Source organism: Tiliqua scincoides, chromosome 1, assembly GCF_035046505.1.
Source record: "Tiliqua scincoides isolate rTilSci1 chromosome 1, rTilSci1.hap2, whole genome shotgun sequence".
Lineage (NCBI taxonomy): Eukaryota > Metazoa > Chordata > Lepidosauria > Squamata > Scincidae > Tiliqua > Tiliqua scincoides.
The window spans coordinates 211,470,551-211,487,402 of NC_089821.1; the positions used below are offsets into that span (position 1 = coordinate 211,470,551).

The 16,852-nt window shown below is 42.3% G+C and overlaps 1 protein-coding gene across 5 annotated transcripts in view; it reads left to right on the top strand.

Annotated features, from left to right (window-relative positions):
• AIG1 (androgen induced 1) overlaps positions 1-16,852 on the top strand; it is a 102,647-nt gene that overhangs the window by 23,926 nt on the left and 61,869 nt on the right. For 3 of the 5 annotated variants that reach the window (XM_066611255.1, XM_066611257.1, XM_066611254.1), the window contains exons 2-3: positions 4,402-4,557; positions 13,004-13,105. In XM_066611255.1, coding sequence (XP_066467352.1) covers positions 4,402-4,557; positions 13,004-13,105 — 258 coding nt within the window. Of the gene's footprint in view, positions 1-3,253; positions 3,370-4,401; positions 4,558-13,003; positions 13,106-16,852 lie in introns of those variants that run through there. The other 2 variants (XM_066611256.1, XM_066611258.1) reach the window with 2 other exon arrangements.

The window sequence follows — 16,852 nt, forward strand, 5'->3', positions numbered from 1 at the left end:
AAACATTAGGGGCTTTCCTCCCACTGGAAACCTGATCCTTAAGCCCAGTTTAGTTGAGACAGCTGCAATGCATGTCTTTCCCCCTACCAAACTAGCTATCCCAAATGTTATCTAGTCTGTTGCATGGCCTTTCTTACTGTTTGTTGAATGTTGGCACAGTGCCCAGGATATGTCACTGATCACATTTTGTAATAATGTGTGTAATATTAATTTTTAAGTAAAACTAATGGCATGGTCTGCCATGCTGAGTATGAGCCAAACAAAATTGAGAGTTAGAAAAGAAAAATATAAAAGTTGTAATCTAATAATATTATAAACATATATTTGCTGAATGGATGGTATAGATTTAATGAAATTATCCTGCCTTGTAAACAGGATATGAAAAGCAATAAAGGCAGATTTTGTATGAATGGCTGAACAGGAGGAAGGAATGGAATAGCAATTATTAAAAATGCACTTGCTCAGAGCTTTTTAAAATGAAAAGGTGCTACACAGTTTAGCAGGTGCCTAGGAAAGTGAACTTCATACATCTATTTTACAAGTGGCATTGGTTCACAAATAGTTACCAAGTGGTCACAAGTAGTTAAATTTTAATTTTAAGAGGGATGGTTTCCTTTATACCGCCCTCACAAAAATCACTAATTCACCCCTTGATGCAAAATCTAAAGGTCTACTCTGCTATCCTTCTCAACTTCTTGACTGCATCTGCTAGAGCTGATCACACACTGTTTTTTGGCTCTCTTCAACACTTAGGGTTGCGCCGCCTGCAATCCTATACACACTTTCCTGGCAATAAGCCCCACTGAACATTGGAACTTCCTTCTGAATAGACATGCATAAAATTCTGGTGTAATTTTCAGTGTAGTTTTCCCTTGAATTATGTGTAGAATCAAAATGCCTGATAGGAAATGTATTACATGCTGTGAGTTACCAGAGACAACTAGAAGGAAAATAACTGAATTTCAGCAGAGCCTTTGGCAAGCAAACACAGAGCTGCTAAATGTCAGAACCACTTAGTCATTCATGACTTATCCGAACCTAATACATTTGGACTTGATAGAACTGTGAAATGTTGTTCACTGACTGTCTGTGCTTTGCAGGTACAGTATACGGTTTGTTTCCAGTGAGAGCAGTTAAGTCAAGCACACGTCCAACAGTCAAAGAGACAAATAGTCTGACTTAAAATTTACTTGATAGTGTCTTCAACCACATTTACTGCTTAAGCTTAATATATGTTCACATCCCTACATCATGTCAGCAGATTGAAGAATGAATACAAGTAGTGCACAGAGGTGACAAGCAAAGTCATAACAGATAATCCGAGGGAATAAATCATATTCTGGTTGCTTCAAAGGAAAAAGCAGACTTGCGATCTGGCAGACTTGCAAGGTGAAGGTTATGTGATCTGGCAGGTTTTCAAGCAATTTGTTTTGCATGTTGATAGAACTTAATGCTTTTGCTGCCATTCCAGCTGCTGCCTGTTTTAGTAGATAGCATATTCCTCCACTCAAATCTGTCTTCTAAGATAGACATTGCTGTATATTTGTGTTCTCTCTAATGCCTGAAGTTTTATAGTAAATATCTATGTGTTATCACAGATGTTAATTGGAATCACACAACCATATTTGAACTAAATTTAAAGTGTATCAGTGGGCTATAACTTTGTGAAATTAACCTTAATGTTTTTTTTTTTAACACAAATATTCACAGTCATTTTATGATCAATTCACAACATCCAGCTTTTTCCAAGAACTGCTATCAGTTTCAATATCTAACCTGAGGCTTGTTAGTCCATTTTGTTTTAATGGACACTGACCAAGAGAAAAACCTTTAGGGCTATGCAGACATAGGCTAGGATCCAAGTATACCCTTCTGAATGCAGCAGCAGCTTCCATGCATGGAAGGAAAGTTGGACAAGCAGAACAGGTCCTTGCACAAGCACAACTTTTCTATTCACAAAAGGAGCTACCATGAACAGGGTCGTAAACTTGGGTCAAAGCATAATGTTTCACAGTCCATAGATAGAAACTAGTGATATCTAATTACGTGGTGAAATAATGCTGTTCTCTAACAATTTTCCTTCCACTTTTATAGATGCATTTAGCAACATAGATAGGAATTAGTAATCTAGAAAATGGTCCCTAGTATGCCACTTAAATGCGTTGTGGATTGGAATACTGATATTGTTACAATTCCACCATCCCCCCCCCTTCCTCTCTTGTGACCTTGTTGTAGCAGACTGGCTGATGGAGGCAAGCTCAGTTTATGATTGATTAGGAAAGGTACAACTTATACTCCCTTAGAGACTAGGTGTGTGAATTTTTTTTAGGTTATATTACTTGGGATAGATCTTATTTTCTTCTAGCTTGAAAATACCTCAGTACAGAAATGAAAACGCCTATTAGGTCATATCTCAAAATGTTGCCAATGCAGCATTATCCCCTGGTGCACATTCTACAGTGTTTTGTCCAATTTAACATTTAAAGGGATGTCATGACGCTTTCCACCACTTCCTACAGGATACCATTGCATATCCACTTCATAGTTAGGAAATATTTCCTAGTGATATATTAACATTTTCTTATTCTCAAATCAGTGATTATTTCTTCGAGTTCAACTATTACTTCCTTGGGTGCTCGTTTAGTGCATTGGACGTGTTGCCATATGATATTTAAGTCACGTCCATTTCCTTGGCCCACTGCAGATTTGATTTTGTATGCAAATGAGGAGTGTAACTTTCAGGAGCTCACCTATGTGTGTACTTCACCATCTCAGTTGACTTCAGGACAAGCTAGCAGGATTTTAATCACATAAATAGTGTGCAGGAAGCTGATTGGCATCACACCCACACTCCAGAAACAAAGCTCCCACTGGAGTCTATTGTCTTGGGTGGAAGAGATCTGGAATGTGGGGTAAGATTGAAGTCACCCCGCCCCATGGTTCAAATCCTCCATCCTTCTGCACACCCTGTTTACACAAAAAATAGCAAGTACAATGGTGTTACAGTCAGGTTTAGTTTGGCCATTACAGTGTATCCCTACTTAGAAGTAAATCTCACTGTACTATATTCAGTTGAGATTATGCACAGGGAAATGTGCATAAGATTACAACCCAAGAGCCCAATTCACAGTTGGGTGTGTTTTTAGTAACTATTTAGTGTGAATTTAATTGTGAAAACAACCTTCACAAATGTAGTCATCATTAAGTTACTGCAAAAAAACAACACAACTGTATGTTTCTTTTACATGTTCAGATGCTCAAGAAGGCCTCCTTATTCATCCGTGTAACCAGGTTTTTCATGCAAATTGCCTTTCTGTCTTCCACATTGCTGTACCCTAACATCTGAAGTTGAAACCGAACATCTAACTGGTTAAGCATAGTTATCTTAATCTAAGTGGGTGGTATTACAGAAAACCTGTTAATGGGTCTGCTTTGTCTTTGCCTGTTAAAAGAAGAATGGTGTTCAACTTTGCTGTAGTGGATTGACCTTATTAGGAGATCGCATGTATTTTATATGCTTGGGGAGCCACTAACTTAACTACAGACTTTGAGCCTAGGAAACTCAAATTTGTGTAAATTGTTTTTAGCAGATTTCACCAATTAATCCTAAGGTAGTCAGGGAATCTGTAACTTAGATAAATACCTGTTCTGATTGGAAAAGAGAGCCAGGGAAAACGGGATGGCATTTACGTAGTATCTCTCATCAGATAGATTGGCTATCAATTGACCGCAAACCATTATTAACTCAGACCCTGCTCAAGACCTTGTTATTTAGTTAGTGCAGATCTGAGTAGACCCCCCCCCCCCAGCCATGCCACAGAGTCTTATCCCTGGGTAACAATTGTTCCTTTACCCATCATAGGGTACCGTTTTGGTGCCATTGCATTGACGGGGGGGGGAAATAGATTTGGGCTGTAATCATATAATCAAAGGTTGACTGCACAACTCATGAATTTAAAAACAGCCCTAGTTCTGTCCTGTATTTTCCCAAGTTCTGTCCTGTATTTTCCCAAGTTTTACTTCTTCACTTTTGCACCATTGTGGTGTCTTGTTTGCACTTCCTCATTCCCATGTTGAAGAGTTTTCTGGTGTCTTCTGAATGCTGCTGCATACTCTTTCCTTGTGGTTTCCTTCCTGCCCTGTCTGTTGCATGGTGAGATTTCCCACACTGCACAATAATAACCCTTGGAATGTGGTTTGATATAACAAAATGTCTGATGGAACCACAGTATTCGACACACTTACAGATGTGCTCTGCAGTGATTTGTAGGCTTCCAATTTTTCTTAATCTACAATCAGGATGGAAGTTGGGAGATCCTGGCCATCTCCATCATCAGAATGAAGTATTGAGATTTGTATTGCATGTTGTACACTTCAAGTATTTATATATATTTAATGCAGGTTATTCAAGCAGTCTTTTTTGGGATCTGCGTATTGACTGACCTTTCCAGCCTTCTGACTAAGGGAAATGACAGCCAAGAGCATGAAAGGCAGCTAAGAAAACTCATTTCCCTCCGTGACTGGATGATGGCTGTCTTAGCTTTCCCTACTGGAGTTGTAAGTATTGGGCAAAATAATTACTTTTTCTTCTAGTTTGGTTCACTGTATTTTGTTTTTTATTTTGTAAGTTTGACTTAGACTTAATGAAATGGACTCAATGATTTTTACTGTATTCTTAATTTAATTTTTAAAAATATCTTATAATCATTTTCTCCCCCATAGCTTATATATCCTGGAAGAATGCGCCATTTACTTATTAGATTTCTAATGCCTTAGATTTGAAATTAAATATAATCACATTTATCTTTTTTTGGTCCAATCCTATCCTACCCCTGGGAAACATTAGCATACCACCAGGTACACCAAAGGAAAGACGTCCCCCTATTATGTCCATATAAATATAATGAGGCGGCAGGGAGAGGGATGGATATGTATTCCTCTCCCTGCTGCCTTGTTTCCAATCCATGATGGCAGCCATAGTAAACCTACCCTATCTGTCCCTTCAGCTAAAACAAAAAACGGGCCTAACTCACTTTTCAGAGTTTCCCTCTGAAGCACTTCAGTAATGCAGTGCGCTTCTGAGGGTCTTCTTCCCGGGTAACTACTCTTTAAATGGCAACCTTACTCCTCATCTAGGTCTTCTAATCCTATGCTTGCTTGTCTGAAAGCAAGCCTCATTCAATACAACAATACAACACAAGACGACTCCAGATGCAAGCAAACATACGTAGGATCAAGCTATGGCTATCACTGTCACTTCTACAAGGCCCCCCGAGTATGCTTTTCATTTCCCCTCCCCCCTCCCCATTTTCGATGAATATGTGAATATTGTTTCCAACTGCTACACCCTTCCTCTTCTGGGATCTTTGCCACCCTTAAGGCAAACTGGAAAGTATCTTTCTTCTTCCCAGTATACTGCCACCACAAATAATCACTAAACACACTGTTGCCCGTGATTTGCTTTATGGCTACATTTGCTTTACTGTGAACGGTGGTATGAAACGTAACCTGCCGTATTAGCAAGCTATCCTGTTTTGCCAAATTCCTGTTCCAAGCTTCATCTAGAGAACTTATGCTCACTTTATGTTAATTACCTCCCCTTTGTTCCCCAGCAATGACCCTAGTTCTTCACTGCAGCAGTGCTGAACCCCATCACCAGGGTAGTTCGCCTGTTCAATCTGCAGAGGTTCTCCTTCCTCCCCTCTCCCGCACCATTGCCTCCGATCACATGCTCCAGCCAGACCATTGTGTCATGAGGTTACAATCCTATACACTGGTGGTTTTCAAACTGGGGCATCATGATGCCCCAGCCTGGCCTCTGCCCCCTTAAGCGGCAGGGGCAGCGAGGAGGCAGGGAGAGGCAGTGATGCGATCCCAGGATCGCATTGCTAAGGGGAGCAGGGATTGTGTTGCTGATGGGGCTGCAGGACCTGGGATGCACTCACCAGTCCCTGCAGCAGCTGCCCTGGCGTGTGGGGAGCCCTGTGTGAGCGTCTTCTGGTTTTGCGGAAGTGGAGCACGATCGCTCCACTTTCACTTTTGGAACATCAGGGAGTCCTACAGACACTCGCACATGGCTCCCCGCACCCCAGGATGGCTGCTGCAGGGACTGGTGAGTGCATCCCACACCCTGCAGCCCCATTAGCAACATGGTCCTGGGGATAGCGTCGCTGCCTCCCTTCCGCCCCCTGAAGAACTTACAGTGGTGCAAACGCTCCATGAGAGTTTGAAAGCCGTTGCTATACTCACTTACTTGAGAGTAAATTCTGTTTTACCCAGTGGGGGTTAATTTTGACTAGATATGCATAAAATTGCACTTGGAGAGTTTGTTAATATAGGAAAGGATTTGTAAGTTAAATTTGTTTTAATAATAATTAACAGTTTTGAATTTCAACTCTCTCTGCTTTTTCTATAAAACACTAAGCAGTGTTTCTCAAACTGTGGGTTGGGATCCACTAGGTGGATCATGAGCCCATTTCAGGTGGGTCCCCATTCATTTCAATATTTAATTTTTAATATATTAGACTTGATGCTACCTTGGTATGTGACTGCATTTGGGGAAGTATTACGGATCTGTACTTTTAACAGACTACTAAGTCTATGCTTTAAATAATGATAATCAATGGGGCTTACTCCTGGGTAAGCATGGGTATGATTGCAGCCTAGAATTATTAAAACTCTTCCTAGTTGATGATAGTTGATAGTCATATGAGTTGATGATAGTTGATGATAGTTGATGAGTCATTACATCACTTCCAGTGGGTCTTGACAGATTCTCATTCTAAAAAGTGGATCCCAGTGCTAAAAGTTTGAGAACCAGTGGGCTAAAGCATTGACTCTGCCTGTTGCACAATCTAGGAGTCCAAAAATTGGGGGAGAAAGGAACTAACTGGTATAAGAATTGCATAAGCAGAATGTTACCATAAGAGTGACATGGATGATCAAATTCTCATATTTTTTAAAATCAGCTTCATTGCTCACAACAGCTCCATCTCCGGATGATTTGTCTGTTGTGTACAATGAAGATAAGATGGAATTCCATAAACCAAGAAAACAGAGTTGTGGTGGTGGGAGAGAGAAAGAGAGTGGTAGAGTGCAGACTGATGGAACTCTAGGCTTACTTCCCACCCACTCTTTCTTTTTACTCATCTCTCTGCTTTGCCTCTTGTTTTTGTTGTGCCTTATTACAGGAAGGGTCACCCCCTTCAAGAAAGGAAAGGGCAAATGCCTTCATCCCAATAGTGAAAAAAGCAATTGCTAGTCCCATGCTTACTTCCACAAAATCATGGAGTAAGCTAGTTGTGGCAACCCTGCAACAGATACAAGAAAGGGTTTTGCTTAATGTTGAAAATTTAAAACTGCCATAATACAGAGTCAGACCATTGGTCCTTCTAGCTTACTATTCACCCTGATCGGTAGCACCTCTCTTTAAGTTTCAGAAGGAGACTTTTTCAGCCTGAACATGCCAGTGAATGAATCATTGATCAGAGACCTTCTGCCTACAGCATGCGCTCTACACCTAAGCTACAATGTCATTCAAATCCATATAAAATTGGATGAATAGGTTAACAATGAAAGCAAGGCTTGGTAAATATCTTCACTACTTTAATTGGACATCATGTACACAGAAATGGAAAATTACAGTGGTACTGTTCACTGGTTGTGCCTTATGCACTCATCTTTGCTTTGATTTGCCGTATTGTTTCAAAAAGTCTTGCCTCTTCTACTTCTTGAATCACCAGTCGTTTCCTGATTTTCAACTCTTAGCAAGATGATAGTTTGTCATGTTGCTTTCCAAAGCTTTGAAGCAGGAGGAGGAAATGGAAAGATTTCTTCACCATGGAGGCAAAGCTGTGTTTGGTGGGTAGAATTTCAAGCACTGCTCATGCGGCTATGAAATTGGCTGGAATATTACGTTTCAGTTAGTTCTATCCATGCAAAGTATTTCCTAGGCACTATTTGTGGAGTGAGAAAAATGAAGATGGACCACAGTTGTGGATCTGAGCATTCTGTTCCTTCTGATATTAGAGTGTATTCACAGGAAATGCAGAAATTCACATTTTTACTATGCATGACTTGATGGTAATGACACAAACTCATGCAGTATTTCACAAGGCAGCATATTTCAAGAGCAGCTGGGCATGACCGTACAACTCCCTCACCTCATAAAGAAGAACTTGAGACACATGAATAGTCCCTTACAACTTCATGCATATAAAGTGAAAAATTCCAGTTAGTGCCATTGCTGAAAACAAAACTCATATCCTCTGTTTGCCATTTCTGGGTTCAACAATTGCGTGGGCAAGTCTGCAGAAAGCATTTTATGACTTCCTGATTTGCTTCATGGTAACTTCATCAATCAAAGGGAAGCCTGATGAAGTGACACCTTCTGACTACTGCTTTTCATTTTTGCTGACACACTAACATCCTGCAAAGTTAGAAATTGCAGAATTAGGTCTTATTTACCTGAAATAAGAAGTTGGGACTCAAATAAGCATATATCTGAAATCGGTAATATCACGTGCAAAAGAAAGAAAAAAGAAAAGTGATTTTTGTGATATCCAATTGGATGTGGGCTAAAATTAGAATGGTCCTCTTGTGCATGCTTTTTGTACCCCATACCTATCTGTGTTTTGGACGTTTGTTAAACAGTTCTTGCCACCTGGAGCACCAGATGGTTGCAGCCAATTTTGTTGAACCATTTCCATTTGTTGGCTGACTGGTTAGGAGACAGATGGAACTTCCTCTCTCTTTTTTCACTTTTACCTCATTGGCAAAGTCTACAAGTTTTCTTTGCTTCCCAAGATACTACATGTACTTGCCAGCTCTGTTGGATTCACTCTGTCATGGTCCAGTTAAACCCTTAATATCATCCATTAATATCAGACCTGTTCTTTGTAAGGCAGGACTGGGTCTGAATTTCTCAGTGCATATGTTTCACATGCCAATTGTGTTTGACAGGTTTGCTTTGACCTCTTGCAATTCAGCATGTCATTTTAGAAGAAATTGGAGACTGTTGTCATTTTCTCTATTATCCAGTTTTTAATTCAGTTCTGAGTCTACGGCATAAAAAAAGGAATACATTGCTAGTGCCAATGCAGGCACATATGAGAGAGAGAGAGAGAGAGAGAGAGAGAGAGAGAGAGAGAGAGAGAGAGAGAGAGAGAGTTCTTGAACAGCATTTTATACTTGCAGTGTTTTGCATCTCAGCCATCATAATTTATTTTTACTGAAACAATCTAAGTCTAGCATGAGCAGGTTTCAGTACTTATGGTGGAAACTAATAAACTATGTACAGAATATGCATTGAAAAGCAGTTTTCCAGTGTAGATAATCCAAACAACGCAATCCTATGCAGCTGCCACGCTGAGTCTGCCAGGCCACCAGCACAGTGGCTGCTGAATCCAACCCACCATTCCAGTGGAGAGGCTGGTCAAGAGGAATGAGACTTATTTTGCATCCTGGTTGTCTTATAGCACCCTATAGGACTCTTCAGGGCTCTGTTGCTGGCATAGCACTCAGGAGCCACTGGGGACAGGTCTGGCTCAGGAAGGGGGTTCATGATCCAACTCTGCCTCATCCTGCCCCGCTCTCCACTCCTCTTCCACCTCTCCTCTGCTGGCAGGGTTTTGCTGGTGGCCAGTCTGCACCCCACTGCTGGTGGTGCATCTTTCTGGCTGCTGCACTGATGTCTGTGCAATAAACTCAGAGGGACTTCTGCAATGGTGGAACCATCTCTGTGCTGGCAAACCTGGCAGTGCATCAGGGTTTGCCAGTGAAAGAATTGGGCTGAAATTAGTCTATGTTGTTCTGTTTGCAAAAGGAACACTCAATATTGGACTTTGCATTTCTCATAGGCACATATGTATGAAAAAATGATATTGCTACAGCTAACTTTCAGTTGAAAACGTTTCTTCTGCTATTTGTTTTTCACATGTATGTCCATTCTAGGTATTTATTTCATACTCACGACACATACAATCTAGTCATTATAAGCTAAAGCTGCACACTGGAGTGAGTCTGTAGAACTCAGTAGGACTGACTTCCAAGAAAGCATGCATAAGATTGGTCTGCACAAGAGGTTCTTTGCATCATCTCAAGTGGGCTTTTATGCTTTGTAACTTAACTTTTAGCATGCCTTCTCACTTGCAGGTATTGGTTTGCTTCTGGATCTTCCAGATGTCACACTTTTAAATTGTATTTATGTATTTGAAATATTTATACTCTGCTTTTCCCTTCCCAGTTGAAGATGTTGCCATTCTCCCCCTCCCCTCTGCTCCCTGCCAACTCATTTCTCCTCTAGATAGTATCTGAATCATTCTGCACAATTATCTTCACAGTAGAATTCATTCTTTTCTTGCATTTGACTTGAGCATAATAGGACATATTCCCATTGACATTCTTGGTTACAATTCCTGCTGTGTCTATAATGATGCGTAGAGCATTAGGCTTGTGCTTCTCTGGAATCAGTGCAAGACTTATTAACCCTTCAGCTGTGAAACAGACTCCATTGCAAAGTGGTGAATTTCACCATTGCAAACATAAACAATAGATTGAAGTTGAAAGGGATTGAAGGGATAATGTACTAACAACAACTTACAGCCTGATCCTAGCCTGGGCTGGTGCCGGTCTCTTGCCTGCTGACGAGAAGACGGCCATCGCAAACATGCCATAAGGCATGTCACAGTAACTAGAAGGATGGAGACACCATTGGGAAGGCATATGTGGGTGGGCATAAGAACATAAGAACAGCCCCACTGGATCAGGCCATAGGCCCATCTAGTCCAGCTTCCTGTATCTCACAGCAGCCCACCAAATGCCCCAGGGAGCACACCAGATAACAAGAGACCTCATCCTGGTGCCCTCCCTTGCATCTGGCATTCTGACATAGCCCGTTTCTAAAATCAGGAGGTTGCGCACACACATCATGGCTTGCACCCCGTAATGGATTTTTCCTCCAGAAACTGTCCAATCCCCTTTTAATGGCATCCAGGCTAGATGCCATCACCACATCCTGTGGCAAGGAATTCCATAGACCAACCACACACAGAGTAAAGAAATATTTTCTTTTGTCTATTCTAACTCTCCCAACACTCAATTTTAGCGGGTGTCCCCTGGTTCTGGTGTTATGTGAGAGTGTAAAGAGCATCTCCCTATCCACTCTGTCCATCCCCTGCATAATTTTGTATGTCTCAATCATGTCCCCCCTCAGGTGTCTCTTTTCTAGGCTGAAGAGGCCCAAACGCCGTAGCCTTTCCTTATAAAAAAGGTGCCCCAGCCCCGTAATTATCTTAGTCGCTCTCTTTTGCACCTTTTCCATTTCCACTATGTCTTTTTTGACATGCAGCGACCAGAACTCCAGGTGTGGCCTTACCATCGATTTATACAACAGCATTATAATATTAGCTGTTTTGTTCTCAATACCTTTCCTAATAATCCCAATCATAGAATTGGCCTTCTTCACTGCCGCCGCGCATTGGGTCGACACTTTCATCGACCTGTCCACCACCACCCCAAGATCTCTCTCCTGTTCTGTCACAGACAGCTCAGAACCCATCAGCCTATATCTAAAGTTTTGATTTTTTGCCCCAATGTGCATGACTTTACACTTACTGACATTGAAGCGCATCTGCCATTTTGTTGCCCATTCTGCCAGTCTGGAGAGATCCTTCTGGAGCTCCTCACAATCACTTCTTGTCTTCACCACTCGGAAAAGTTTGGTGTCATCTGCAAACTTTGCAACCTCACTGCTCACCCCTGTCTCCAGGTCATTTATGAGGAGGTTGAAAAGCACCGGTTCCAGGACAGATCCTTGGGGCACACCGCTTTTCAGTTCTCTCCATTGTGAAAATTGCCCATTGACACCCACTCTCTGTTTCCTGGCCTTCAACCAGTTCTCAATCCACGAGAGGACCTGTCCTCTAATTCCCTGACTGTGGCGTTCTTTCAGTAGCCTTTGGTGAGGGACCGTGTCAAACGCCTTCTGAAAGTCCAGATATATAATGTCCATGGGTTCTCCCGCATCCACATGCCTGTTGACCTTTTCAAAGAATTCTATAAGGTTCGTGAGGCAAGACTTACCCTTACAGAAGCCATGCTGATTCTCCCTCAGCAAGGCCTGTTCAAGGGCACTGGGCTTCTGTACCAGTCAGAGGACCGCCAGAAGCAATTGGTGATAAAGCGGTTCAGGCTGGGGGGGGGGGAAGTGGAGGGAAGGCAGTGTGGGGAAAAACAGGGGGGGCAGGTTTGGAAGGAGGGCATGTTAGGCCCAGAAGGGGGCGGGGACAGTGAAGGAGCCTGCCACCAGATCCTGCCCCTCCTCCTGTGCCTGAAAGTCTTACATGGGCCTACTCAAAACTGTGCCAGCTATTGAGCTGGTCCAGATCTAAGTAGAGCCGTTGAGGCTGCCAGGTCTACTAACTGTTCCCTTACACCTCAAGGAGACCTCCGGCTGCCTCCCTGGCATCACAAGATACAGCAGCGACTATTTTGGTGCTGCTGTACCACAGCACAGGCACCCTCGTTAAGATTGGGTTACCTGTTATGAAAAAGAATGCATGGCATGATGCATTCTTGTGTTCGTGAAGAAGCTTATGATCTTTACCTGACAAACAGCCCAGAGAATATATGTAGAAGTGCTAATTTAACTTGTATGTATAAAGGCTAACTTAAAGGCAGATGTTTTACTATGCCACCCCATTATTGAATTGGGAAATGTCTAAAGCATTTTGGCTGTAATCTTACTCTCTGTGCAAAATGAGCATAGTGTTGAATGGCTTCTCAAAAGAAACCAGGCTAGCACACTCTGCTCTTAAGAGGATGCAGAAATTGAACACTCCGATCTGAACTATACTTTGCATTAAAAGGAAACTGTTTTAGAGTTACAGCCACTTATTTGTTTTTGATGCTGTTAAAAAACAAAGTAAAATGCAATTCTTGTAATACGTTCACTTTTTAAATAAATTAAAACTGGGTTTTTTCTCTCTCTCTCTTTTCACCTCAGTTTGTTGTAACAATGTTTTGGAGCATCTATATCTATGACAGGGAACTGGTTTACCCAAAGCTGCTTGATAATTTTATACCACCTTGGCTGAATCATGGAATGGTGAGTAGAATTACCAACACATTTTCATATTTTTAGAGAACGTTGTTCATATTCTGATTTCATTATCAAGTCAGATCATATGCATGGAAATGTGTACCAAAACCCATGTAAGGAAGGAAATTCATGTGAGTTCTGCATCCTAATATGTACAGATTCTGTGGAAAATGGCCATTATTAGATGGATTTCTGCAAGTGTGGTTTGGGCCTTAGATTTGTTCCACACAATATGGGTGCACCTAAACCATTCACTAGGCCTCACATACTCACACATGGCAGATTGATCGATTGATCACAGAAGGACTTGTATGGCAAAGCCAGTCCCTGAACCCACTGTGACCCACAGTACTCAAGATAGCATTAGGAGTGCAGATGGAGGTGTCATGGGAGACCAGTGGAAGGTCTAATACTAGATACTTGATATCTCCTCACAGTCTGAATGTGTACTGCCTTAACATCCAGAGACTGGTCCAGCCCTAACCTGCTTTTCCCAGGCTTGGAGAATACCCAAGGAGAATCATGGCTAAGCATACATTAGAAAGAGTAAGAATGATTGAAATTGGTAAAGAGAGCTTATATACATAAAATGCCATGAGTAAAAGAAAGCACATACAACTGGTACCTCTTGATTAATGCTATCTTACTGTGCATGTTTTAGCACAATTTGCAAATTAATATTGGAAGTCTAATTTATGCTGGCAATTTTTGAAATAATATGGTCAATTAGCTGCTAATTAGTTGCTAACAAGCAACTCCATTAGACACTAGCAGCTTCCTGTGCCGGGAAGATCTCATCTAAACCCAGAAGATAAAAAAAGAGACAAAGAAAATTCACAAAGTTCACAATGCTGCTGCTTACTGTTTTCTCAGTTTCCTTACCAGCATCTTTGTTTTCCTCATTCGTCAACATCAGTAGCCATTCCCACTCCCAGAAGCCTCCCTCCTCAACCTGTCCCCTATGCCATCTTGGTCAAGCCACCAGTCATCAGCACAGATGTTAAATGACTTTTCCCCTGACAGCAAATTGTCTCAGCCTTTTCCTCTGACAACAGATCATCTCATTCATCAACATCAGCAGCCCCATTATCCAGTAAGATGCTTTTAAGAAAGGAAACACCAGCTGGAAGTTTATGGCACTCCAGCCTTGCAAAATGAGCAGGCAGACAGAAGTGAAATGTGAGTGCAGTGGTTTGGACCTTGTTAAAGCAAAAGGTGAACAGGTCAACCAGTGAAGTTCACCTGAACTCCAGGCTTCACTGAGCAGGCCAGCAGGACAAACTGTTCAAGCCCACTAACTTCTCATGTTTGCAGTAGTCTTCAGATATACGACAACAGTAACTTTTATTTTCAGCTCTAAATGTTGTAGAATGCCCTGTTAAAAGCATTTTTAAAAACCAAATTGTTAGTCTTGTCAATCTCTATTTATCTAACTGTCCCTGTAGTTCGGTCACTACAGAAGCATTTGGCTGTTGGGGGTTTTCACATTACTTTTGTCTAATGCCTTCTGATGCATTAGCTGTTGCATTATTTTCACTGCTAATCATCATTCTAATTCATTCTGATGCGTTGTCTATCATAGTATCGCATCTGTGAGAAGAGGGATGACTCTTTTGTGTGGTGGGGGTAAATCTCTTGATTTTTAGAATATCAAGAGGATATTAACACTTTATTGAGGAAGAGAGCCAACATTTTGGCACAGCAGACTTGAAGAGCTATCTTGGAGGGCTTTTGAGGTGAGGAGAACAGATGGAAGGAGAGCATAATTTGAGTGCATCCAAAATAGCAGGCACACATTCCACAGTCACAGTTAGAGTGAATGTTTGAGTGCTGAAGATACCAGCTGCAATTATTCCCCGTTAGCACAAAAAACCACTCATTCCAGGCTAAATCCTTTCAATCCTTTGAGTTACTCAGGAGTAAGTGGTTGGAGGATTTCATCCTTCTCTCTGGCATGGGTACAATAATAACACAGGCCAACACACATTTTGCTTCCTTAAACGTTACACCTATTCCTGGGTATATTTGGGGTGCTGATTCAAAAAAATGGCATCCGTTTTGCCCTATCATGTCTAGTTTTGGAGACACGGCATAGCTTCTTTAGTGAATGGTTCAAGCAGCTTCCTCATGAGGAAACTGCTTGAACCATTCACTAAAGAAGCTATGCTATATCTCCAAAACTAGATGTGATAGGGCAAAACATGCCATTTTTGGAAACTGCACCCCAAAATCATACCAAACCACCATAAAGTTTGGGAAAAACTTTTCTGACCCTCAATTTTGTAGGCCTGTGAAATCACAGTTCTTAATACTACTAGTATTTATACAGTACTTCTGGGATGTTCAGAAAGTTTCAGGTATGTCATTTCATCCTTTCAACAGATATGTAAGCAAAGTAAGTATTATTATCCTTATCTTACAGATTGGGAACCGTGGTTTAAAAATACAAGTTTCTTTAAAACTACATAATTGAGTTTGCGCTGAGGCAGGATTTATATTATTTTGTATTAAAATATTTATGTTCTGCCTTTCCATGATCATATGATGTCAAGGCAGCTAACAATCATCCTATAAACAATAATCAACAAAATAATTGAAAGCAAAATAAAATCCAGTAGCACTCAATGGAACTTCGCACAAATTAGAAATCCAAGAAAAATGCAGTTAAACATGGCTGTTATTAACTAAGAACATAAGAACAGCCCCACTGGATCAGGCCATAGGCCCATCTAGTCCAGCTTCCTGTATCTCAAAGCAGCCCACCAAATGCCCCAGGGAGCACACCAGATAACAAGAGACCTCATCCTGGTGCCCTCCCTTGCATCTGGCCTTCTGACATAGCCCATTTCTAAAATCAGGAGGTTGCGCATACGCAGACAGAGCCAGCAGTCTTCCACAACTAAAAAGTCTCTACTGCACATGCCCATCAACTGTACCTGGGATGGTAATGAAATAAAAAGCAAGATCCCCTCTCCGGACCATAATGTACAGGCAGGTTTATATGGGTAGAGTTGAATCGCATATGATTTTAAACTGAGGATTCCTAATTCGCATCTCAGAGCCCAATCCTGGGCTCGGTGCCGCGGCTTTGGGCTGCCATGCATTGTCGCAAATGTGCCGTAAATGTGCTAGTCCAGCGCCGGGCTAGTGTGGGGCGGGAACCCAGCCTCCGTGGCTCGGCGGTCTCACAGACCACAGAGTTGTGTCACGGTAAGTGGGGGTGGGGTGGGGAAGGGGGAGGCCGGTGGGGGCGGAGTGAGGGCAGGGGGAGGCAAGGCAGGGGTGGGGAGGGGGGCGGGCAGGAGGCGTGCTGGGGGAGGGATGGAGGCAGGTCCCGTGGAGCTCCGCTCCACTGGATCCAAGGCGTTCATGGAGGGCTCGGCGCCCTACACAAACGCCTTTACTTTACCACCGACCTTTTGGTCGGTGGTAAAGTAAGCAGCCCCATTGTGGGGCTGCTTCCCTTTCTCGGGAGAAGGGGATGAAAGTCCCCTTCTCCTAAGGTGTCGCCCACGGTAGCCTGGGGTGCACAGGACCGGCGGCAGCCGTTCTTGGTGTTGCTGAGGCTGGGCACCCCGGGCAGCTCAGGATTGGGCTGCCCGTCTCTTAGTCATTATCATACACTAAGGGCGCAATCCTAACCCTTATGTCAGTGCTTTCCAGCACTGACATAAGGGCAATGCAACTCTGAGGTAAGAGAACAAACATTCCCTTACTTTGAGGAGGCCTCTGTGAGTGACACCCAACTGCAGG